General features: G+C 37.5%; 1 protein-coding gene across 4 annotated transcripts in view; it reads right to left on the reverse strand.

Annotated features, from left to right (window-relative positions):
• TRPM6 (transient receptor potential cation channel subfamily M member 6) overlaps positions 1–25,831 on the reverse strand; it is a 96,419-nt gene that overhangs the window by 15,239 nt on the left and 55,349 nt on the right. For 3 of the 4 annotated variants that reach the window (XM_042826793.1, XM_042826795.1, XM_042826796.1), the window contains 14 exons: positions 25,126–25,254; positions 21,923–22,174; positions 20,843–21,017; positions 19,207–19,321; positions 17,462–17,661; positions 14,956–15,088; positions 12,481–13,613; positions 11,648–11,760; positions 10,701–10,827; positions 9,733–9,830; positions 8,272–8,330; positions 7,237–7,262; positions 5,467–5,517; positions 2,831–2,896 (listed from right to left, as the gene is read on the reverse strand). In XM_042826793.1, coding sequence (XP_042682727.1) covers positions 2,831–2,896; positions 5,467–5,517; positions 7,237–7,262; positions 8,272–8,330; positions 9,733–9,830; positions 10,701–10,827; positions 11,648–11,760; positions 12,481–13,613; positions 14,956–15,088; positions 17,462–17,661; positions 19,207–19,321; positions 20,843–21,017; positions 21,923–22,174; positions 25,126–25,254 — 2,677 coding nt within the window. The remainder of the gene's footprint in view (positions 1–2,830; positions 2,897–5,466; positions 5,518–7,236; positions 7,263–8,271; positions 8,331–9,732; positions 9,831–10,700; positions 10,828–11,647; positions 11,761–12,480; positions 13,614–14,955; positions 15,089–17,461; positions 17,662–19,206; positions 19,322–20,842; positions 21,018–21,922; positions 22,175–25,125; positions 25,255–25,831) is intronic. The other variant, XM_042826794.1, reaches the window with a different exon arrangement.

The following is a 25,831-nucleotide window of genomic DNA, read 5'->3' on the forward strand; positions in this document are numbered from 1 at the left end:
CCATTTGTGTGAAAACTTGCCCTATCTAAGATTATATTATCTATTACTACAGATCTTTTGTGATTACATAAATGGCCCAAGTGTGTCAAAGCTCCACAGATGAATTTAAGATTTCATGCATTCTTTCATAGAAACAAAGCTCAGTGATAGCCTGGTCTATAAAAATGGTTATAGAACACCCCATTTTGTCACAATTTTTAAGTACTTAAAAATAGTCAAGCATAAAAGATATGTATTTTTGAACAGTTATCTTCTTCAACACAAACTTTAAGCATGGCTCCCTGTGTTTATGCACCATGTGGAAATGGGATTTTTAGTTAAACCTTTTTTAAGCTAATCAAGTCCCAAGCAATACTCATAATATTTTCCTTTAAACTGGGCTTAACAAAACAAACATTAGACAAAACAAACACACAAACACTGCTTGTAATAGTTAATGACTACAACAGTAAAGGACTAGAGATTGTCACCTTTGGAGGAAGAGAACTGAGTTTTGTATAAGTAATGAATAGTGAATTGGCCATGATAAACCAGGAAAATTAGATTGAAAAGGAAATGGTCCTTCCTCAGAGAAAAGAATCCTAGAAGAATAAGCTAAAGCAAGTAGAAAGGAAGTCTATAATTCTGGCATTTTAAATTAAGATTTATTTTTTTTCCTAGAAGTTCCCATGTTTTTTGTATTGCGTTAAATTTCAGTTCTGCTCTTGTTATTAACATCATTTCAGAATAAATCAAAACAGAATAAATCTGCGATATCCCTACACACACAGGGTCACGTCATGTCTCCTCCTTATTTTCAAGAAAACTACAACAGATACAAAGAGCACAATAACACTATTTCATAGAGGAAATTCTCAGTAACAAAACACTATTTTTCAGCATAATCTCTACTACTAGCTATGCATTTTTGCTAGTACTGAACAAGAGCCTGCATGCCATGCCTGTAAAAATTTGCTCCAGTGAAGGTGGCCCACTTTTTCACAGGTGGTGACAATGTTGTTGCTAGAACATTGTCCATGCAACACTGTCCATGCAAGCATCTTTAACTGGCCAGAACAGATGGAAATCAGAATATGTCAGATCCAGACTATACAGAGAGTATGGTAGGACAGTCCAGCCAAAATAGGCGATGACCTCGATTGTCTTCAAATTGGTAGAGGGCCTAGTGTTGCAATGTTGTCTTTCAAATCACTGCTGGCACTGCTGAAATGCACTGCCCACTGTCTCATTGTGCTCACATCCACCATTTAGCTTCCCTAAATGCTCTGTAATATCAATGATCATCAATAAGTGCTACTTTTTCTGCATGGAGGAATTTGAGGACACACCTTTGTTTCATATGCACATCCATGTCACATGCTGTTCCAACAGACTGCCCCTCTGCTGCCATCTGTCACATGGCATCAACATGTAACAGAACACTGGTGGGAAGATTCCACCTCTTCAGCCACACCACTAACATTGCCTCTGACATTGTGGGCCAATGTAATAAAATAGGAGACATTACTTTTGGAGCAGCTCTGTTAGTTGTTAGAGCGTTCATCTCTTATGATGCAAGCAAGACACACTTCTGTTTCTATTCACTTCTGTTTCTTTTGTGTAAATTAACACAAAAGTGGACTCAATTCACTCTACTTGCCATGTGAATTCATTACAAACAGATCTTAACTGCTAAGTAGGATGAAGTAACTATCTACAAATAGCAAATAATGACATAACAGAGGACAAACTGAATTCAGAGAGAAATATTTCATTCCTGCCCCTGAGCATATTTTCATCAGTCAGCATTGATGCAGATGCTACTGAATGCCCCAGTGCAAATGTTTTGATTTAAAATTAAGCAATGGAAAAGTCAGTGTATTGCACATAAGAAAGACACTTGAATAAGGGTACTGTAACTATGCACATTTCTTTCTTAAACTTATATTAATTCTTCATTTTATTATCTTTTGACAATTTAATACCTTGAAAGGTGCCTGCTGGGAGTCTCAAAGATTAGAATGTTCAATATGCTCATAGCTGTATTAATTATCTGTAGCAGTCTGGTCCCAAGAAATCCTATGATGCTGCAAGTATCAGCAATTAGTTGCTGTGAGAGAAAATATTCTACTCATTGAAGAAAACATACCTAGATCATGTCTAGAGGCAGACCTGCTGCTGCTGTAAACTAATACAGTACACTAACTTTGAAACTCTATCAAACAATCTTATATATCCTTCTCTTCCACTCTTTAGTTACAGTACATATCATTTTTCCCTTAGAACAGCGTCCTTCCAACAAATGCCTGTTTTTCTTGTCTTTTTGACCAGATGTCCTGACATATATATTGAGATAAGGTGGTGTAGTAGTGAGAATGCATTTATAAACATTAGGGGAATCTCATTTCTATCTTCATCTACCTAACGAGAAGTTATAGAGAAAATGAAGTTAGACTCCTCTATGAGGTTCACAGTAATCACATGAATGTCAACAGACACAAGCTGCACCTAGAGATACTCCATGAAATAATTTTTTAAAAGCGCTACAGTGAAGCAGTAAAACACTGAAACAAGTTGTCCAGAGAGTCTATGGAAGCTCTGTTTATATTCAAAAGACAAATGGACAGACCCTCAGCAAGCTGATCGGAATTGGTCATCCAGGGAGTTGGACCAGACAAGCATGAAAAGTCTGTAAATTACTAAATGAATGCAATTCTATCTTAGTTCACCTCTTTCAGAAAAGAAGAAATACTGAAATTAATTCAAGGCGACGTCTCAAATTCAGTCTTTTCAAAATAATGCATGGAACATTCCTATAATAAGAAAACATAACCAGGAAATTGGTACTCACCGAAGAGCTGGACTGGTGTAAATGGTATGGTCTGAGCAAGTCTCATTAAGTTGTTTCTTTCGACAGCTGCAAATAAGACAAATTTCACTGCTATATTGAATAAATAACAAGCCAACTGACTTTCAAAAACATCTGACAACTCTTCAGTGAATGAAGCCAAGTAGGCTGCAGTGTGGTCCTGAGTCAGATCCTTCTGATTGCCATTTGTGAGGCCCTATCCAGCCACCAGCTCTCCTTTGCACGCTGTCGTATACCACAAGCATCAACCTCCATCCTTTTCACTGCTCATTGCTTCCCTTCTTACAAGAAAACAGTCTGTGGGAAAAGAGTCTTGCACTGTGGCTAGGAGGACTGCTTCTGCTTTTCATCCTTCTTCCAATAGAAGCTGCTACTTCCTTCTCCTGCCAGTTCCAGTGCAGTGCACTATGCCAGTAAGATGCGTTGGCCTCAGCTGCCCTCACATACTGTTTCTGCCAGGCTCACAAATGCCTAGGGTTCTAGCAAGGCAATACAGAGAAATCCAAGCTTGCCCTACAGAGCATAGCGTCATCATCTGGGCTCCACGCCAAACAAAATAATTAATTTTATTATGCCTCCTTAACTGGGGACTTTTTTCTCAGCCAAACACCTTCAAAAGTCAGAATGCCAACTAAATATTTACGCACTTGTTCTCACAATGACTCAGTTATTGGGAAATGGAAGAGAGCTGCAGAGTAAGCCTCAAGGAAACTTAAGAAGAAGACTACGAAAGAGTTTCTAAAGAGACTAGAAAAAAAAAAAAATCTGTTAGTAGACTAGAAGAATGCAAACCATATACTTACTACCTTAGCTGTGTTTCTCTGAACAGCACCCACAAACTCCTTAAGGATGATTTCTGGAGCTTAGACTCCGTGTCCTTTTTTTTATTCTTCTCTTAATTAATTAGAGATTAATTAGCCCAAAAGGAGAGAGCAAAGGAGACCCATGGCATGCCAGTTCATGACTGTACGGTTCTCATATCAGAAGAGCTCTCTTTCAGACTTTATTAAAAGGCTTGCCTACATATTGCAAGACCAACAAGCACTGGATAATGTAGCTTTTGAAAAACAGACTGAATGTCAAGATTCTTCCTTAATGCACCACTATAAACATACTCTGGTCACTAAATTACTGCATACCAGGAAAAAGGATGTAAATAAGGCAGGTGTCACAAATGTGCTGTCTGTCAGACTCTGTCCACTCCACAGCCTTGAGAAGCACTGTGAAGTCACTTTGCACCAGCTGCTAAACCTGGAGGAAAACTCAAGCTATTCTGACTGTGCAGAGAAGCAAAACTGTATTTGACTGTAAAACATGATAGCAAAAGAAAGCAGTATAATGTACAGGATTTTGGAATCATAGAATCACAGAATCCTTAAAGTTGGAAGGGTCCTTTAAAGGACATCTAGTCTAGGTGTACAAACACCTTCAGTGGTGTAAGTCTAACAGAATTTTTAAAAAGGACTGGACAATGCAAATAGTGCTCAGGGACACGATTTAGCAGAGGGTTGTTAGGATAGCATGATTAAGTTGCAGTTGGACTTGATGATCTTTAAGGTGTTTTCCAACCTGAGCAGTTCTACAATTCTATGACAGTCCAACTCCCCTGCCATGAACAGGGACACACACAGCTAGATCAGGTTATCCAAAACATGATCCAGCCTGAAAAGTCACCACGGACAGGACATCCACTACATCTCAGTCTGAGTTTTATTGACTAATTTCTAGCCCAATCTTCCTGATAAAAGAACACCTATTCTGGAAACATCTCAAGATCTTTGTCATTTTGTCATATAAATGAGATTGTCATCTGCACTACAAAGTCCTATCCAATTTCAAACGGCATGCATGATGAGAGCCAAATTAATCATTGTAACAATGCCACGATGTCAGAGAAATTACTGCTGTACACTGATTACAAACCAGGAATCGTTATTCCCAATGAAAACCACATCTTTTTTCAAACTTCATAAGGCTGTTAATGCTTTCAGTTTACCCTACGCCCCCCTTGAAAGGAGCGAAAGCCATGCAGGCAACAGAGACATCTACTGGTAAGCTCTGCACAGTTCTCCTCTGGGGAAAAAAAAATGAAATCCAAGCCTCGTGGAAAAATCTTTGCATATTCGGCTCAGGAAAAGACAGGACTGTGGGCAATTAGCATCCCAATGATTTATTTCCTGCCAGATTTCCATGAGCTCATAGGTACATAAACACGGATTAGGTAGTACAGTACCAATTAACTGAAGAAACCAATTCCAGCAAGTACAAAGGAGGATGTGGGAGGTGTGAGGGGATATGATAGCTATCAACAAATGAACATCTCTCCTGGCCTCCCCAGGAATCAGAGGAATCACTGTTTCCACTGATATTTTGAAAGCAATTATCTACATTCTGCACTGAATCTGCCACAAATAACTGGAATGGAGCAATTAGCAGTAGGAAAATAATTCATAACTTCCTTTCTGCTGTATTAGGCATGAATTAATGCAGAACCTTCTTAGCAATAGTCAATTGTGCAAATCTTCCAAATGAAAATCACAGAAAATGACAAGGGATGAACTAATGTTCTTTTTAATTTGATAAATTACTCAGCTATCATTCTGGTGCCTCCTGCTTACCTGAGTAATGACACTGCAGATCTGGAGCTGTTTTCAAGCATCCAAACATATCTGAAATAATGTTTAAGGGATCATTATGTTAATTATTATAGCAGAGATGAATGCATGATTTTTTATTTCTTCCATCCCAGAGTTTGTCATTAAACAGATTAATCAGAATTACTGTCTTAGCATTCTAAAGAGGAGAATTACTAATGACTTAAACTGTTATAACATACAGTTGTATTTTGACAGATTTCAGTCACCAATGTAATATAGGCAGGCAACTTATTTATTCAGGGAAATGGTGGGAAACTAGTGATATTAACCTCAAGGACATGTAGCTTTTCTGAGCCAATTACACCTCTGGGATATTAAAAGCATTTTGCTGTCCATCATGCTTCACAGTCTCCCAAAGGCACAATTTTTCCAACTCCATCTTCAGTCATTAAGCATTCCATTAACTATACTATTACAAGAAAGTTATAACAATACTGGCTCATTAGTCCACAATCTCAAATGCTCTTAAAGTATAAACATACACCTATTTCTGTGGTTGCATTCATAATAGGCATAGCCACATAAGATTTAGTCCAAAAACTTTTGTTTTAGAAAGCATCTTTTTAATAAAGCCAAGATTAATAAGCACATTACCATTATATAGATGAAATTACTTCATTCTATTGGAAAATAATCCTTTAAAATGCTAAGTTTAAAAAAACGACAACAAAAAAACAGCCCACAACATTTTTGCTGTAACACTTTCAATTCTGAAAAATGTGTTAATCAGAACTAAATCTTCATCAAACTGTGTGAACATTACCCTCCTCTTGTTTGTATATTTTATCTAGTCAGCATCTCATCCCTATCAGAAGAGGTTTTAAATGAAGAACATAAACAGCTGCAAGGTGATTGCATTTCCAGTAAGTCCCTCTTTTGATCTCATTCTTGATAGACCCAACTAGCTCTGTTGTACTTCATACACTGTCAAACAACAAGCATGAAAAGGGGAGTGCAGGCCAACTAATTCCTTTCCAGAGTGGGAATCAAAGAAATTGTGCATTCTAGAGAAAAACCCTAAAACATCTCATGCTCTCAGCAGTGTGCTTCACCACAGCCTCATTTCGTGCACGAACTGATCCAGCGAGATCATACATGGAACGTAAATAGTCAAAGAGCATCTAATTTCTGCATCACAGCTATCTTCAGTGAGATACAAGTCCAGATGCACAACCTGTTATGGCTAAGTGGTATATCAGGAAAAATGGAAGACAGACTAAAAGGCAACAAAGTTTGACTGTTGAACAAAATCAGCCCTCATTATGATCCCGAATTTCCTCATTGGCCATTCCATAATGAGTTCAATGTTTCACCATCCTTCTAATTTCAGTGAAGCCATACAAACAAACAGAGGAATTACACCAAACAAGCATGTGAAAAATCAAGCATATATTAGAAACTGTATATCATAATCTATTCTCAGATGCAGACCCAATTTTAACTGAGGACTTCTCTCAGACAAGGATTAAACTTGTGAAGAGATTACTCCAGGAAATTATGGAGCAGACCTAAATGAAAGTAAGTTTTTCTTTCAAAATTTCACCGCCACCTTAGATAAAAGATTGCACTTTAAGATAAAATCAGGAAACAACATATGAAACAATTGTTAAACATTTCTTATAGCTACCAAATAGAGTAAATTGATTTTCTTTTGGATTACGTATTTAACAGCGGTCGAAGTAGGATTTGCAGAGAGGAATTGAAATGAATGGCAAGTAACCAGAAACTTACTATCAGTTCTTTCTGCAGCTCTCAACCTGTTTAAAAGCAAACATTCGATATTTTACTTCAAAGTTCCCATCTTTGAGCTAATATTGCTACATATAAAGAAAGATGATCTACATGAAAACAAAAAGTTCATGTGATTTACAGTGCAGGATCAGCATTAGCATCTGATTACCTTCAATCACATGCACAATTTTTCGAACCATGTGAATCAATGCTGAGATGTACTCAGAGCAACATATGCCATTGCCATTGCTTACATAAAAACAGACTTTTTAAACTGATGGTCCTTTGGATTAGCAAGGCTGCAAGAGACAACAGCATCTTTGTTACAGAACACAATGGATGTGATTTCTGTAACACACCAGTGAAGACAACAGACAAAGCAAAAGAATCAGGCTACTCAAAAGTCTGTAAATCCTGCTGGTAAGTACATGGTTTGGCTACTGCCCATGAATGACTGGCTTAGAAGGAAAAAAAAAAATAGACAAAGACATAGGATCTATCAAACAAAAAACCATTCCTAAAAACATTCAAAATACTTACAAAATAGTATTATTTTTAATAAATACAACTGAAGTTTATTAACTACTGAAAACACATTATAAAATCAAGCTATATATTTTGTAAATATCCAGACTTAGTAAAAAAGAGATCAGTCATGAAAGAAGAGGTTCCAGGAGCTGCTAGGATTTAAATTATTGATTAAAAAACATGCAATTTTCATAGCAATATTACGTGCAATTTTTCATGCTTACTAGATTGGCTAGTTGAAATTACTCAGAGACTGAATGGGAAAATTTATTATTTCTACAATACAAAGGTATGTCCGTTTCATCTAAAACTTTACTCTTTCTTTTAATGGATTTCTTTACCTTCATTAACAAGCCTTCACTTAAAGAAACTAAAACAGATTGAATTGCCTTAACTGTTCATTTCACACCAATTTCTCATCTTAACTATAAGTGGAAGCCTGTACAAGAGTACAGAATTCTCTTTCTAAATATGTGATAAATGTATTAATATACTAGTAATACATACGAGGAGTTCCTGCTCAGATTACTTCTGTGGATGCTTCCAGACATGCTGTTACTCAAATCCTATAAGGAAGAAAGATATTTTTATTGGTAAAATCCGTACATCACTGTCACATATTCATTGAGCAATTCAAAAATGTAAACTCTTGAAAACATTTTTTGATAAGCTAGTTGTCAAAATGAATAACCCCACTGACAGGAGAATCACGGCATTGTCACACGTACAGTAAAATGGAATATTAGTTTACTCAGACTGCAGTTCTCCACTGTTGTCTCTATATAATTCAACAAAATACTCAGGTTCAGAGCTATTATCTCAGTGCAGTGGTGACGGCAACACACTGAGTAGTTCTCCAGTGACTTTGCTAAATCATTTTGCCAGTCTTATAGTTAAAGAAGTATGCAAATCATTTAGTCTTCTAGCTCAGTTAAAGAAAATAGGGTCGCTCTGCTATTTTCAAGGTTCTTCTAAAGTGCTGGTCAGAGATGGGACTACTCTTTTGAACAGAAAATTTAGGTAGATTATAAAATCCTCAAAAGCAGCAGAGCTTAACGTCTAAAAGTGAATTAATTCAAATTCTGCTTTGAATATTTTCTGAGTCTTAACTCTCATTTTTTTTTAATTTCACAGTTCACTCATGTTTTCACCTTGCAGATTGTTTGCAGATGAAAAAATCTTTAAAAAAACAGAAAAATTCACACACACACCTCTGCTTTGCTCCCTACTACCCATCAGGAAGGATTTCTGAACAACAACTATTCAATGAGTAAAGCTGGGAGGAGTCACTTTAAGGAAAATTAATTAATTTAAAATATATCTTAAAGAGAAATGGATAGATGCAGCAATATCATAACATCTCAGTGACGTACATATAGAATTTCATAACCCAGGAGGTACGTAAGAGGAGGCATAGAGATGAAGTAGTATTGGAGTCTATGCCTTAAGTGAATAAATAATTTGAAATTTGTATTCTTGAAGTGACTTGTTCCAGCCCAACTCTGATCCAACTGTAACCAATGAAACTTTTTCTGAGAGTTCTGATAAAGAACAATGTAGCTAAGTTTCCAGAAATCATTTCATTGTGCTGACCAATTCCACTCACAGGTTCAAGACCAAGTTCTCTACTCGTTCACTGCCTAGTGAGACACCAACATACACTTCATTTCTGACCACTTTCTTCATACTCAAACCACTCTGTGATTCAATAATTTAATATCCTACCTCAGTAACATTCAACAGACTGTCAGCAGCTCTCAAATTATTTATTTACTTGCATGTATGCACTGTGCCAATATACAAGAAAGTTTCTCATGTCTAAAGAGGCATTTCATAACAAAGGATCTACAGTGGCAAGCCCATGAAGGTCCATACTACTACCTTAGGCTCTAAAGAGAAAGCAGCTATGGACTAGGATGTATATATATATATATATGTGTATATATATGTATATATAGGATGTCTTACCTCCCGAGAATTCCTTAGGTAATCACAGAATTGTATGGTATGCCTGTGGATGTCTTGATTTTTCATTTTCTGGTGCATGTAACTGAGATATTCCAAACCTAGCCAAAAGAGCAGGTATCAGCTATTTCCAGAGTGTGTATGAACAGCTCTAAAGCTACAAACATATGCAGCTCTATAAAATAAACACCTACATACCATATTGCCCTAGCACGTGTTAAAGGCTTTAAAAGCAATAATAGAATTTCATAGGGTGTTTCCATTCTCTGTTAGACTTCAGAGGAGTGCAGCCTTCTCAGGCCATGCTGTGCTGAGTCACAGCGTTCCCTTGTGTCTCTCCCAGCAGCTTGCAGGATAGAACAAGAGAGCTGCACACTGCAAAGCTTAAAGATAAAATAGTCTATGCAAGGATTTCTTAGCATGAAAGAGCTGGAGAACTGTTAAAAGAAGAATGCCATTCCCTTTTCATTTCAGCAGAAATGATGAAGAATTCATTTATTCACTTTAGAGGATGTGTTTCAGAGCAATGAGTAATGAATAATGCATCCAGAGAATCTGCCAACAGATACAGTATCACAGCACTGCTTTGTGAGTGTATGTGCCCTGAAAAATTTACCAGAGTTTATTTTCACAATAAGCCAGAACACCATTTCAGAAGACACTACAGGAAAGGAGACGAGGATATCGTTCTCCCTGCTTCCCACTTATTCCTGGGAATTACATTAGTACTTTACTATTTCCCACACAGGAAAGGTAACATCCCAAGAAAGACACAGCTGACCTTTCATCCCTTTTTTCTCTGACATAGTATAATAAATAACAAGTCATGCATGCCTGGAATCTATTTCTAATTCTGTAAAAATCGTGCCAGAAGATAAATGCAGAGGATAACACTTGGAGTTTATGAATTTTTATTTACTGATTCTTTTTCAATGCTGCCCTGAATTTTACTGTCTACGAACATCACATACTTAGCTGACTGAAATTAGACACAGTGAGCCAGTTCTTCCTGTGTTTTTCTTCCCCATCCCAGAGACCAATCTCTGTAGGCTCTGAGCTCACTTGGGTGTTCGGGGAACAACCATCCACTCGAATCACCTGGCAAGACACAGACAAAAACAAAATTCGATTTATAGAATGACTATCACCTCTGCCTTTCTTCTGATAGTTGTGCTATGACACAGACTTTCACAGCATTACTGAAATGCCAGTGACTGAACTGGCTTCCAACTGACAAAAGTTTTCCCATCTTTATTAGAAGCTGCAGAAGTCACATTGCTTTTGTTGAGTAAATTAGTGGTATTGTAGGTTTCTAAAACAAACTTAAAGTCCCTCAGAACACCTCAAGAGACAATTAGGTCTCAAAGTTCAAGTCTCAGGTCTGTTGCCCATTTGAGCATCTCATGTAAACAAATCAGTCTTCATCTTTTGTTTCATTAAATAGGAATAACTCTTTTCAGATAATATTTTTAATATATATACACATATACAGTCCATGTGCAATCTACAATGTGCTAACTGGTTAATGGATTCAGAGAAAACACTCTTACACTGTAGGACTCATACACAAGTAAGAACAATTGCAGGTCAGTAGAGTACAGACAACACTTCTGCTCTAGATCATGGGAATCCTCTCTGTGTGAAAGAACTCTTGATCCACTACTGGCAAAATCTACAAGTTTAATCACTTTTAAAACTGAAATCCCATGCATTCCAAAAAAAGGGAGATTAAACCAACACCAGACACACACACACACACAAAAAAAAAAACATTTCCCACTTTCTGTGCAGCATTTCCACCATACATTACACCAAAACATTTTCAGTTCACCTATATTTAGTCCTACATTACAGAACTGCTCTTACTGAGTGAAAAAGACAGTTATGAGATATATGCTTCTCTTCCATCTACACATACCGGCACCTGAAGGGGTTTTTGATCCTTCTTTTCTCTCTCAGACTTTCTGTCTCTGTTTTGCTGTTTTGCTTTTGTTTCTTCACTGTGGTGTAGCTCACAAGATGGTAAAGACTCTGTGGGAAAGAATCAAAAAAACATCATTAAGCTACAGAGCTTTTGTTTACAAAGAGACGATCTGATAAGACTGAGAGTTGGCAGATCTCCAAAGCAAGCTGAGAAAGACTTGTGATGTCCGAAGACAATACTCACAAAATTTATGCAGCTCGGTACAAAGATGGTCACCATCATAAGACAGAAAACAGCAAATGCTATCTATAATCTCATAGTGTTTATACTTAGAAGTGAAATCTGCTATATTTAAGCTGTCCATAAGAAAACTTGGCTGTGGACAGGGAGGATTTTAAGCCTGCTGTAAAAGTGTACACCTATTCATTCTCAACAGAACCTTCTGACTTATGATAATGTCAACATCTCTCGGGGTTCTGTAGTTTCTTTCGTTTTCTGTAATTCTTAGATTGCTTCACCAGGGTAGGAAACTACCCTAGAGCCAGTACAGTTCCTCTAACACCACAACTGAGTAGCCAAAGCTGTGAGATGCAGACAATCAGGGAGGGACTGTTTTGTGGCTGACACCATGATGCCACCCAGCTCAGATACCAGGCACAATTTAAAACTCCCCCACAGCAGTGATTCCCAGCACAAAGCAAGTGAAGGAGTAACTGTTTGCTTACTACCCTTAGCTGTGCTGAGGTACCAAAGAGACACTTTTTAATAACTTCTTGAGTTTCTCAACAAAAGATACTGTAGAGGTACAGCATTTTTTTTTTTTTTACCATCTGTGGCCTTGCAGCTTTTCCCTCTCCTCTCTTTTTTAGGGGATGGTAAGCTTTTGCAGAAACTCCATTGCTTCCAGAGTGGACTGATCCACGAGGTGCTGTGTTTCAGTTTATTCTCAGAAATGACGACGCTGTGCTGTGAGCTGTTGGAGTTATAGGAGAAGGACTTAGATTCTTTTATCTGTATGTGCGTGGGAGGTCTACTTGTACAACTACAGTCACAGTTACAGGTGGAATGTATGCACAGGTCCTTCTTCTGTTTCTCCCTTGAGCTGAAAACCCCTTTTTCATCACCTTCAGAGAATCCCCAGTTCACATAACCACCTTCGGTTTCTTCCCTGTCATCACAGTAGGGTGCTGCATTTTCTCTGACTTCAAGTGATGTCTGGAGACTGAGAGAATGATCAGCATCTGTGGCATTAGCCTTTTTTGAAGGCAGGTGAATAATAAAGTCTCTCTGATTCCATTGATAATTTTCTGGCTCTTTTTCAACAAGGCTGATGCTCTGCAAGTTTTGCTGCACAGCAATGCTACTTTGCAGTCCATCATTGAATATGTCTTCCCTGTACTTGGTAGGAGTGCTCGAAAAGGACAAGTTTAAAGTGATGGTGTCAGAGAAAGGTGCCCGCTGGTGATCAGGAGGAACTAGCAAAAACTGTCCATATCTGGGGGATGACTTAGCCTCAGAGGACACACCTGAAGTAAGTGTGTCATCACTTTCTATCTTACGAGAACTACCTTCTACCAGCTTGTCACTCTCAGTCCTCAGTATGTGGTCTGTACATTTTGATGGCTGCTGACTCCTCACCAAGCTCCCTAAGAGTGAGGGCGGCATGCTGTAGTAGTGATACTTCTTGTCATACAAACATTCTAGACTGCTCAGGGTCTTGGAATAGAGTACATTGTTCCAACTGTGGGGCAGCTTTCTACAGGGTCTATGTTTTTTGTCAGCCAGTAAGGCTTCTTCCACCTGCAGTGTGTCTACAGCTGAAAGCACTTTCAGGATGTCCACTGTCAAAGCAGACAGGTCTTGCAAATGTCCCAGCTGGCTGTCCAAGGAGAGCAAAGATTCCTTGATATAAAATACCTTCTCATACACCTCTTTCAATTGCAGAAACATCTCCTCCACCCTAGATGAAAAAAAAAATGATACTTAAAATATCTTAACTTCAGCTTACCAGATGATTAGCATATGAACACATTTTAAAACAGCACTATTTAAAACAGTCTTTTGTATTTTTTATGGTGACTTCCATTCCCATGAAAATGTGTATTTGGCAACCCGTGGAGGCTTGAAACATGCCATTCAGTTTACTGAGCCAAAAGTCAGTGATTGTTAAGGAAGTAGGCTTTTTGCTCAGTAAGTATCTAATAAAAAATACCACATTTCTACTAATCCCCATTTCATGATACAGAACCACTAAGCCATGGACAGGAGGTCAAAGCTTTAGAAATGCTGCATTGTAAGTGTAAATGCTGTAAAAATAAATATAAAATAAGTACAGTATTTCTTGTCGGTCAGTTATCTTTCATTTCTACACTTCCTGTACAAACATGAGAAAGATAAAGCTTCATGCTACGGATACTCTACAGATACTGTTCCATTTCTCAAATACTGTAAACTGCTAGGAAAATGGTCTTCTCAACAACTTGTAAAGCCTTTTGGAACATATTTTGGTAAATTTGTTTATATCAGTTATCTTAAAAAAAAAGTCAGCTGAAAAAGAAGCAAAGCCTTTTTAATGGTCTTCCAATTTCCAGTGAAACAAACAAGAACTTCTTGGCCTGAAACAGTATTTTTTTAACCAATTCATTATCTCTACATCTGTTAAAGGTACTCTCTCTGGTACTCTGCTGGAAGACAGCATCCAGTGGGAGATACCTCACATGGAGCAGGGAAAGGGAATGACTATGAGGGAGTGGTAGATGAAGAACTGCTATGGAATCACAACAGCCCTTCTCTGTGTGGAAAAGGAGGTAGAAGATAGTCAATGTGGGAGAAGGTGTTCTTAGTTTGATTTTAGTTTCTCACTGCTTTAGTCTGTTAGTAATAGGCAATAAACTATATTAATCACTCTATGCTGAGTCCGTTTTGCCCATAACGGTAACTTGTGTGCAATCTCTCTGTCCTTATCATGAGCCCTTTTCTTATTGTGCTTTCTCCCCTCATTCCTTTGAGGAGCAGAAGTGGTGAGAGAGAGGTATGGTGTTCAGCTGCCAGTCAGTATGAAACCACCCAAATCCCATAAAGCACCTGCACACTCTACAAATATGCAGGGATACAACTCTGCCAGCAAGGCTTCACAGCCAGGCTCCACATTTGGTTCAAACAGAAAAGTTACATTTCCATCAAATTAGCAGGGCCTACATGTGCCTCTCATTTTCATAATGGCCATAACTGCTAAAAAAGCATTAGTAGTCCTTTTATAGAACTAATGCATACGAAGAGCACAAATGTGTAGCAAAACATACCTCTCTGTTGTCACACGGATCCTTTCGCTGTCACTGGAACTCAAGCTTTCATTCTTCTCATGAAAATATTTTTCCACACATTGTTCCTCAAAGTCATGGAGTTTCTTCAACTCGTCATCACTCAGGTACAGCTCTACATAAAGAAGTAGAAGTTGGTAAGAAGTATGCTGACAAATGCAACTGTTTATAAGCGTCCATGAAAACAAGAAAACTGCCAAAATAGGTTTCCTCCTTTGTCAACAGACCTAATTCCATGAAATTTGGGATTATGGAAAAAAGTTCAAAAGTGCCAAATATACAAAAATGTATTTTTCATCTTCTCTTAGGCAGGGAACAAAACCCCACTGACAAGAATTCCACTGTATTTCCTTTTAAAAACTCAGCATTACATACTGACTGTTCACAAACATTTACTTTCTCCCAGACTCACAAAACTTATATAGCAGTATGTAAGACTTATGAAGATATTACTGCAATTTGGTAGACATTCATTAAGCAGACACTCATTAAGCAGTGATATTTCAGATATTTCAGATATTTACTCAAAGCTGTGAAGGCTTTTTTTCACTTAATTGCTTTACATTTTCATTGGCATAAAATATCAAGCAAGACCACTGGCAGAAAAAAAAAAAAAATTCAAAAGTTTTAAACTCCACAGTTTAGACTGCTCATAATCCTATTATTCACTTTCTCTCAGAAATCTTATACAGACACCAAGTAAGATTTCTGAGAGAATGGATCAACTATAAGTCAGTATGAAGGAATGCATATAAAGGAAAGCTACTTCTCTGATACAAATTCCACATCTTCCAAGTTTCTTTTTTCTTTTCTTTTTAAACACCAGAGTTCCCACTGTGCTTGCAAGAAATTATCTATGCCAAGCAACATGTCTGTGTTTGTAACAGGTGCATACAGCTGTAACAAACAGCATCGCAGGGGAGCACCACAACATGTCTGAGACACTGAATCACCTGCTAAGCTCCTTTACCTCAGACCTCTTTGTAACCTTGCTTCAAAGATTTCACATTCTCTGTGAGGAATTTTCATTGATTTTCCACAGGGTGGCACTGGATCCTCATTGCTAAAAGCAATTTTTTAATCACAGCAAAAATTTAAGTACAAGAAACTTGTCAAGCAATATACAGGCATATAGAAAAGGAACACAAGAGCATATAAATGGGAAAAAAAAAATCACTTTCTGAGAAAACTATAGGCAAGGTAAGAGCTCTCTTCTATCTCAGGACTTTTGAATGTGCTAAGCAGTCAGAATTTTCATGATGCCTAATGTACCTTGCAAGCAAGAAACTCACTGTGCTCTGACAGTAACTTACACTACACATGCATATAAAAAGAGCAGTGATACTTCAAAGGCAAGCTGATGCATTCATCCATGAAGAAGAAGCTGAGCCTAGGAGCAGCAGTAAAGCTGCTTCAGCATTGATTAGTTAAGCTCATTTTTGAAACCTGTAAAGCTGTAAATTTTGAAATCTGTACGTGGCAGATATGTTGAGACTTTCATGTTCAGTAGAGAAAATCTTGAATGAATTGTAACCCAAAAAGGGTCTGATCAGATCAGTTATTAGGTATCAAGAATGTTCTCAAATGTCAGGTATCACACCCCCAGTTGCTGCCATGAAGTCAAGAACAGATTCTGCTATATGTAATGTACTCCATAAGAAGTCAAGGACACGAGTCACTTGCTGAAGCATCTTTTTTATGAGCTGCTAGCACCTCTCACTTCAAAATACTCTGAACTAACTTAAATACATGATTCTCATTACAAAAGGAACTGAGAGCAGGAGTCTCATCCCATTCAATGGCATTTCACTTAAACTTTAATTTATGAACCACAAACCCCAGCTATCTAAGCTCCAGAAAAAGAAAGTGTAAAAACTTAATGGTAGGAGGATACATGGGGAAGAAGTCATTGAATGTTATCAGAAAAAAAATACAAAGTAATCAAAAGCATTTGTAACTTTGGGCAGTTAAAAAGGAATTGATAGTCTTCTTAGGATAAATGTGCAAAAATGTAGGCTTCCAGTATTGTTTCTTAAAAATGGGGTCATTCTATACTACTGAAAAAGTCAGCATCATGTTATTTCACGTCTGAGTTGTGATATATCTGTGTCGTTTCAGAAGGATAAGTCTACAACATCTTGCCAGTTATAGGCCAGCTGCAATGAAAATAGCTATGACTGAGCACAATGAAAGTTAAAACTCAGAGTCAGAGCCTGACTAAGTTCTTCACTGTTACTATCTACACTACATCTTAACCAATGCACAAAAAGTGAGGAAAGCAAAAGCCAAATAAAAAGCAACACATTCCCCTAGTCACTTCTTTTCCTATAAGCTGTCTCACAGGTACACTAAATTCTGGCTTGCAAATGAAAACAGCTGCTGGCCTGGAAAATCTCTTTCTTGAAAAACTGAGCTACAAAGAGATTTGAGACTGGCAAAATATTCTTCATAAGCTATTTCTGCTGGCCCTTTGATTAGCTCTGCTTACTCAGTCCAACGTCACCTTCTTCTTGATCAGACTCATTTGAGGGTTGATGGCGGAAGATGCGGTTTATCAGAAGTCCAATGTAGCTCAGGAGAATGAAAGGTGGAGGCAGCCACGGCTTCTCATGATAGGTCATAATGTAGCGGTACCGGTTGTACTTCCAGAGCTTGTTCGATATGGATTTCAAATCATAATAAACATTACTGAGAAGACATAAAGGGATAAGAAGGTAAAACATTCCTGTGAGGACTCTTCTGAATACAGCACAAGATGCCTGCCTAAAGATCTGATGTGACACAAAAGTCCCATTCCTCCAGTGAAGTTAAATCAGCTTAACAACTTTCATTTAACAAAGCAGCAGCATGTGCCTGCAGCTACAGCACAGAGAATGAGATCTTCAAAGCTGCCTAACAAACTGGGAGATCCAATTCCCATTTACATTAATGGGACTGGGCAAAAAAACATCCCTAAAGTGTCTTTGAAATCTCAACCAGATTATTTAAACTGTAATACATAGCCTTTGTGGGAATTCAACACTGTCTGCCTCTTTGGACTGGATTAAGTACACGAATCAAGCTAAGGGAAAAGTGTTAACAACATTTCTACTGCCTTTTTGGGGCACTACTCCTACAGCAAAATATGTGCTTTTAGAGGCAGCTACATAAGCAATTCTTCTGTGGGTTACTCTTTGGAGTAGTGGTATTACTAAATATGGCTCTTCTGTCATATACAGCATTCTCTGCACTATGACTGATCCAAGTAAAGGAAAACAACTTCATGGCCTCTGGCACTTCAGTTTCAGTTGCACAGACAAACTAAACACTCAACATATTTTCACAAAAACATCAGCTTTGCTTTTGGGAGCATAATTAAATATATTGCTCATACTCATTTTTGGTCCCACTTCTGGAACAATCAAATCACTAAGCAGAAGTTTTAACATATCATCATTGCTAAAGGTTTAAATCTAGAAATAATTCAAATTACAATTCCACATCAGTGTATTAAAGAAAAAAATTAATGCCTTGCTACAATTTCAAGAAAGGGATTTCTAATTGGATGTGGGAATAGAATGAGTTCTGATCATTCCATTTTCCTGAATATTAATCACTACATTTCTAGCTTAGAAATTTTTTCAACCTACAGCTGACTTCCCCAAAAATGCTATAATTCTAGAAAATTAACTACTTGGGTTACACTGTTCTTTACTAATATTGACACAGAACTTGAATCACTTCAATGGTTTCCTTGCTAAAACTCAAAAGGTTAGAATCATTATAAAGACATTAGTAAAAGCCTCCTACTCTGGCAGCAGATATTAAAACACAGATAGTTCAATACACTATGGTTAGATTTCAATTCTAGACCACAGAAAATTGCATGGAACAACAGGAATTTTCAAATTTCAAAAAGGAAGAGCGTGCTCCTCCAAAGTTGTTACTCCCTTCACTTATTACCTGCTAATTTACATCTTGTGCTACCTTGTGATGAACATTATATAGGCTGTCAGTGCAACAAATACAATTTCTAAGAACAAAGGACAAATTATTTTAGAGCTGAATTAAAGTTGCTTATTTGCCAAGAAGAGTTGTCCACTGTCAGATTCTGTTCAAACCATAAAACAATCAACACAGAAGTGTTGGCAGAATGTCTATTATTTGTCTTTGGATGGTTGGGGTGGGATTTGTTGTTGTTTTTTGTTGTTGTTGTTTTGTTTTGTGTTTTCAGTAATATAACATGGTACTTACTTAAAGAAAGCAATGAGTAAGTTGACCATGATGATGTACTGCACAAAGAGGTAGACAGCTTGGAGGAATGGTGTGAGGAAGGAGCCAGGAGGACAGTCTTCATTGGTTTCACAGACTGGAAGGGAAAGACATACAGCATTAGCAAGAAAATCAAAGCAGAGCACAGCAAGGACATATGCTGCTCCTTTGCCTTAGCAAAAACCAACTTGTCCTTGGTAACTTCCACAAATGTAGGTAGTCAAAAGCCTACCTCCACGTAAGGAAGATAGGAGACCTCTTCATGATCCTACTCCCTCATAGCTTATGCTGCAATTTAGAAGTTCTAGGCACCATTTCATAAATATCAGTTATTATACCAGATATCACAACATTCTGATAAGGGGAAAGATAGTGTAACTGCAATACATTTGAGAGATGGTAAACACGTAAACTGAAAGTGATCCTTAAAGCAACTAATCTTTAAAGCAAGTCACAAAGCTTTCAGTGACTATGTGGAAAAAATACAGCTGCAAGACTGTTTTATCATTACTGAAGTATTAATCCTTTATAGCCTCAGTAAAACCAAATTAATTCGTGTGCAAATGTACACGTGGCAATGGATATTTTTGATGTATCACAGAAACTAAGAGATCCCTCCTGATTTTTTTTTTTCCAACTGTCAAAATAAAAGTTTTCCAATGTTTGGAATTTTTTAATCAAAGTGACCTCTGACAAAGTTAAAAACACATTTATAACACACCAGCCCTAAACTCAGGAGATACTTTACAGCATACAGGTTCATTAGAGAAATCATCTCTGAAGTTTCAAACTTCAAAAAGCGTAGCATTACTAAGTGATTAAATGAAATAAATAGTGAAAATTAGTGCAGCACTTTTATTAAAAGTATTTTGATTTATACAACCAAGACACATATCTGTCATGTGACAATTTCAGCAATGATAACAGATGTTACTTCCTTAATTATTTAAAAGAAATAGGCCTAAGCTGAACTATATATCCTAAATATCTATTACTATATGCATACTTTCTTTTTTATTTCAAAGACATAGTAGTAGCATCAGAGGCTTTCTATCTATTATAATGAAAAATTACTGGAGTGACAGATTCTTCTGCCTTATTGAATCAAGGTCAATGTCATAATCAAGAACGCAACATCTTTCCTATTCATTTAATCTATTTATTTTTATGCTTAACTCCTTGATCTGCTTAAGAAGGATGCCAGGTACCTCACCATGGTGAAAAAACATTTTCCACTGTTCTCCTTCCTTTTTTCTTTCCCCTTATTCTACCTCCCATTACAGCAACTTTGCTATCTTTTCTCTGAAAGATCACTAGCTTTTAACTGTCCTGTCACAAGCTCATATAACCGCCAAATACTCTCATCAAGATTTAGCTTATTATTAGTCCTTAAGTGCTCTGCTCTGAGCCTTGTAATATGCTTCATTTCAAAAGTTAAATTTGAAAGATTTAAAGTTTAATCTTCATTTTATACAAATAAACAAATATTTTCATCCGTAATCATGCAATTGTACAAATTAAGGCTATTTGTATTTTGGACTCAAAAGTTTTTGAAAAAGAAGAAATCCAATGTGAGGTCAGAACTTATCAGTCCGAAGCGAACATTTAAACTACCTACCATCTATTTCTCCAGCATAGACCTCACCAAACATCATCCAGTAGGGCTGAAATATAATATCTCGTGCCAGAGACCAAGAAGGAAGTTCTTCTGGTGAAAGGATTGCCTTTCGTGAGACACCAAAACTCAGCAGAACTATGGCCATCATAATCACAATATAGAACATGTTTGCTGTCTAGGCATTGAAGAATTAACTGTATTAATTATATGTAATTTTTTACACATACATACATGCAAATACATTTTAAAGAAGATAATCAGTTACTGCTTTTACAAATAGGAATACAAAAACAAGGTCAACAATCTAATACACTGGAGGAAATAAAAACATTTTCTAGAGGTTAAAATCTTTCTGGACTAAAAAGACCACAGGTCCTACTTGCTGCTCAAATCTTTAAGATCTTAAATAAGATCTGAAAATTGCAGAGGCCTTGTGATGGTGCTTTTCATCCATGGTATCTTTTTCCAAATTGAAAGTGAGGAACAGCAGCTAAAATGATTTTGCCTTCTAACACTGAATCAGAATTACTATGCAAGACAGAATATAAAAGTATTAATAAGATAGCTCCCAAGATCCGAGGGAAATTACAGTGGGAATCTGTATATGTCCCTCAAGACTAGTCAACAGTTCAGCAGCAGTTCAGATACCAAAAGAGAAAAAAAAATTAACTTTGATCTCAGAGAAATTTTGCCAACTAAAAATGGAGTATAATTATTTGAATCAAAATGTAAAATAATAATGAGGCAGTTTCCAAGAGCCAGGGGAATTATCTATAGTAATGAGCCTATCTGCAAGACATGGTGATTTTTCTTCCTCCTACTATCAGGCTGGATCAGAAACTCAACTCAGATACAACCCTTCTCTAAGGAACTAAGTGAAAAAGGCTTCTGTGAATAAAGGAAATCTGACTGTCAAGTCACAAACAGAAAAAATCATGGTAGTTTCAGGTAATGCATTCACTGTAAGTTATTAGGTAACATCTCCTTTGACCACTGCTCTTTTCTGTCACTGCTGACCTTCACAGATATCTCAGTAGATGTCATGAGTGCAATAAAATTGTTGGACAGTATAATACTTACCATTTTCCCAATCATTGTCAGATATGGGCCAGCATGCTGATTCACAGCAAAAAGATCAAGGAGCCGGGCATACCAAAATATTATATCCAAGCAGTAAAGTAGCCGCCCTACTGTTTGAACAGGGGGCTCAGACCAGCGCAAGCCAAAACCAATCATAAACAGGATGATAGCTAACGAATCAGTAAAATTCCAGTATTCATAAATCCACACCTTCACTTTCTGGCGGAATTTTCCAGGTTCTGAGATAAACACCTGAACAGAATGTGGTAGAATGGGTAGAAAAGAAATCCATGAAAATCACATTCTTTAACTTTCTCTGTCTGAACTGCTTTATGATGTTTGAAAACCTACCTTTTTTTTCCCCTCTTTTCTCTATTTTTTTGCAGACCCACAAACAACATACTGCAATTCAATCTTCACTGAGGTTTAGATTTAATCTGTAGTATCATATAACTCAAATATGACAAGACAAATAAGATAGATAATCTTGGAATAGCAAGTTCTAAGCCTGTACCCAGACACTGAAAAGTGTGTTCCTCAGTAGAAAACAGCAAGGAGTAGAGAATGGTTATGCATATTTATCATTATAAATTAATTAGTATTTTCTTGAGGAATGGTTATGACCTGCAAAAGACCTTTCCAAAGCCCACAATCATGGAAAAATATCAACCTAACCTCAATGGAAAAAAAATTAAGTCCTCTTTTTTCAGACCAAAAATGCAAAGCAAAACCCTTGCATTACACCAAGGACACATTTAAAAAAAAGAGTGCTGGCAACTAGCAAGGTAAAGAATGAAATGTTTGCTCCTTGAACTGTGAGGTGCCCCAAAGGGATTTTAGGCTTCACTGAGCAAATGTGTGAAGTGGAATCTTTGGGAGGCTGTAAATAAAATCTTTGCACAATGCATGAATGAGACCAGTAATGTAGTGCTACGTAAGGTCATACTGATAAGTACCAAGTGAAAGAAAGATTTTTAAACATTATGCCCTTATCCTGCAGTAATTTATACATTTGAACATTCACGTAAGCAAATGATCCTACTCAATTCAGCTGGAGAAATTCTCATGAGAAACTAGTTGAAGAATCAGGATTTAAGGCTTTAACCATTATTTGATACAAACTAGAGAAATAAAGGCTTGTAGTTACATCTAATCAGACCCTCAGCAGTTAATCTGATGGATGTTAGACACATCATCCTATATAGTCTTTGATAGTTGGCCAGAACTAGTACACAGACAAAGGAAATCAGGAAAAAATGAATTCCAAAGTCTTCAATGAATGTTAATTCAAGAAAGAAGACCTGGTGCTTCTACTTCCGCCTATCAGCACAGTGCAACAACACAACAGTGATCTTCAAAGTTCTTGACTTTGGTATTCATATTCTCTTTTTCATAGATTTCATATTCTCTTTTTTTTCCCCCCATTTATTTCATATTCTCTTTTATTTTTTTTCCACTTATACAATCCTTGTACAGTTTTTTTCAATTTTTTCTCAGGCAGCCATAAAAATTCTATGCTATTCCCATACTAAAATATGCTCGTATACTACTTAAATATTCTCATATACTCTGAGAAGCTTGTTTCAGTGCTCTGTCATCCAGAAATTAAAGTTCTTTCTCATCTTCAGATGAAGCTTCCTGTGTTCCAATCTCCTGCTGGAGAGGAGCTCTGCAGAGAGGGACCTGGGTGTCCTGGTGGATGACAGGTTGGCCATGAGCCAGCAGTGTGCCTTTGTGGCCAAGAAGAACAATGATATGCTGGAGTGCGTTGAAGAGAGCATGGCCAGCAGGTCGAGGGAGGTGATCCTCCCCCTCTACTCTGCCCTGGTGAGGCCTCATCTGGAGTACTGCGTCCAGTTCTGGGCTCCTCAGTACAAAAAGGACAGGGACCTCTTGGAGAGTCCAGCGGAGGGCCACAAAGATGGTGAAGGGCCTGGAGCATCTCTCCTATGAAGAAAGGCTGAGTGAACTGGGTCTGTTCAGCCTTGAGAAAACAAGACTGAGAGGGGACCTGATCTAGGTCTATAAGTATCTAAGGTGTGGGGGGCAGAATGGTGAGGCTGGACTCTTTTCAGTGGTGAATGGAGACAGGACAAGGGGAAACGGCCAGAAACTGCAGCATAGGAAGTTCTGCACAAATATGTGCAAGAACTTCTTTACAGTGAGGTGATGGAGCACTGGAACAGGCTGCCCAGGGAGGTTGTGGAGTCTCCTTCTCTGGAGATGTTCAAGACCTGCCTGGATGCCTACTTGTGTGACGTGGTGTAGGGAACCTGCTTTGGCAGGGGGGTTGGACTCGATGATCTCTGGAGGTTCCTTCCAACCCCTACAATTCTGTGATTCTGTGATTCTGTGCTCATCGCCTCTGTTGCTGGGCACCATCAGAAAGAGCATGGCCCCATCCTCTTGATAAGATTCCCTCTCAGTCCCTTCTTCAAGCTAAACAGTCCCACATCCCTTATCCTTTCCTCATATGCTCCAGGCCTCTAAAAATCTTTACACTGCTCCACTGGACTCTCTCCAGTAGTTCCCTGTCTTTCCTCAACTAGGGAGCTTGGGCACAGTACTCCAAACGTGGCCTCAACACAGCAGAGCATAAGAGATGAATAACCTTCCTCAATAGGCTGCCACACTTTTCATAATGCACCCAGGATACCACTGGTCTTCTTGTCCACAAGGGACACTGCTGACTCCTGGACAGCCTGTTTTCCATCAGGACACTTAGGTCCTTCTCCACAGAGCTCCTTTCCAGCATATCAGCCCCCAACCTATACTGATGCATGCAAACCAGTTTGACTTGGTAGAAAGCCTTAGGTTACTCTAAATATTACATTGATAACACATTCAAAGTGATATCTTCAGACAAACTTCATATTCATTATAGGAAATCCAACAGCTTAGTTCTCTACACTGGGGCTCAAAATCCCAATTTTGCACAATTATTTTCAAAAAAGCTGTACAATAACAGTGGCTTACCCAGAAAAAAAAGAGATTCAAGGACAACCTTTAAGATTTATTTTATAAGCCCAAGTAAAGATCTTCATATTTTAAAAAATCACAGAAATAAAATTGCCCTATGCAATTCTTTCTTCCACTAAATTCCCTCCAATGGAAAATTCAAGGTTTGGCATTCTCCAGTCAGTTGTATTTTGTTGTTTATAATATATCTTTATTGTAAGGGAAGTGTGAAAGGAAAAGCTTACCTCTCTGATTTTTTCAATGGCAGTGCTGAAAACATAAATAATAACAAGCCACTCCTGCACACTCGGTCTTGGTTCCATCTTCACCAACACAGTGTAAGTAAAGAGCACAAGAAAGGCCATGTATGCCATCTAAAAAACAGATGGTATATTATTCAGATGCATGAAAAAATTTCTGCAGACATAATAACAAATGATTACCCTGAGTATAACCAAATATACTTTGAATATAATATATTCAAACAACTGGAGAACTTTAAAATTTTTGAGTCCAGCTCTTTAAAGCATTTTCTGGGGAAACCTAAAAATCAGCAAACTTGTGCTTTGGTGCTCAAAAGATGGAAACAGAAAATGAACTACTGCAGCGCATATTCAGTTAGGCCCCAATCACAAAATATGAAATAGACTATTATCCATCTTTCTAACTATCTACCTATCTTTCTGTATAGATATTATTATCTGCACACTGTTAATCGAATATAAAGGCAGTACATTTATCCTGACCAAGTAGCCATTCTCAAAGTCAGTGTGAATCACAAATGGTTTGTAAGTGCCTTCTAAAATATAAAAAGAACAAAATCAATGGCAAACATACTTTAAAGGTATCAAATCATGCAATGAATATATCTGAGGTTAAAAACATATAAAGTAGTTGACTCTTATAGGATTTTTTTTTTTTTTTTTTTTTTTTTTTTTTTTTTTTTTTTTT

The sequence above is a fragment of the Centrocercus urophasianus genome, unplaced genomic scaffold (genome assembly GCF_019232065.1).
Source record: "Centrocercus urophasianus isolate 14NV4802_14NV808 unplaced genomic scaffold, USGS_Curo_1.0 seq_27, whole genome shotgun sequence".
Taxonomy (NCBI): Eukaryota; Metazoa; Chordata; class Aves; order Galliformes; family Phasianidae; genus Centrocercus; species Centrocercus urophasianus.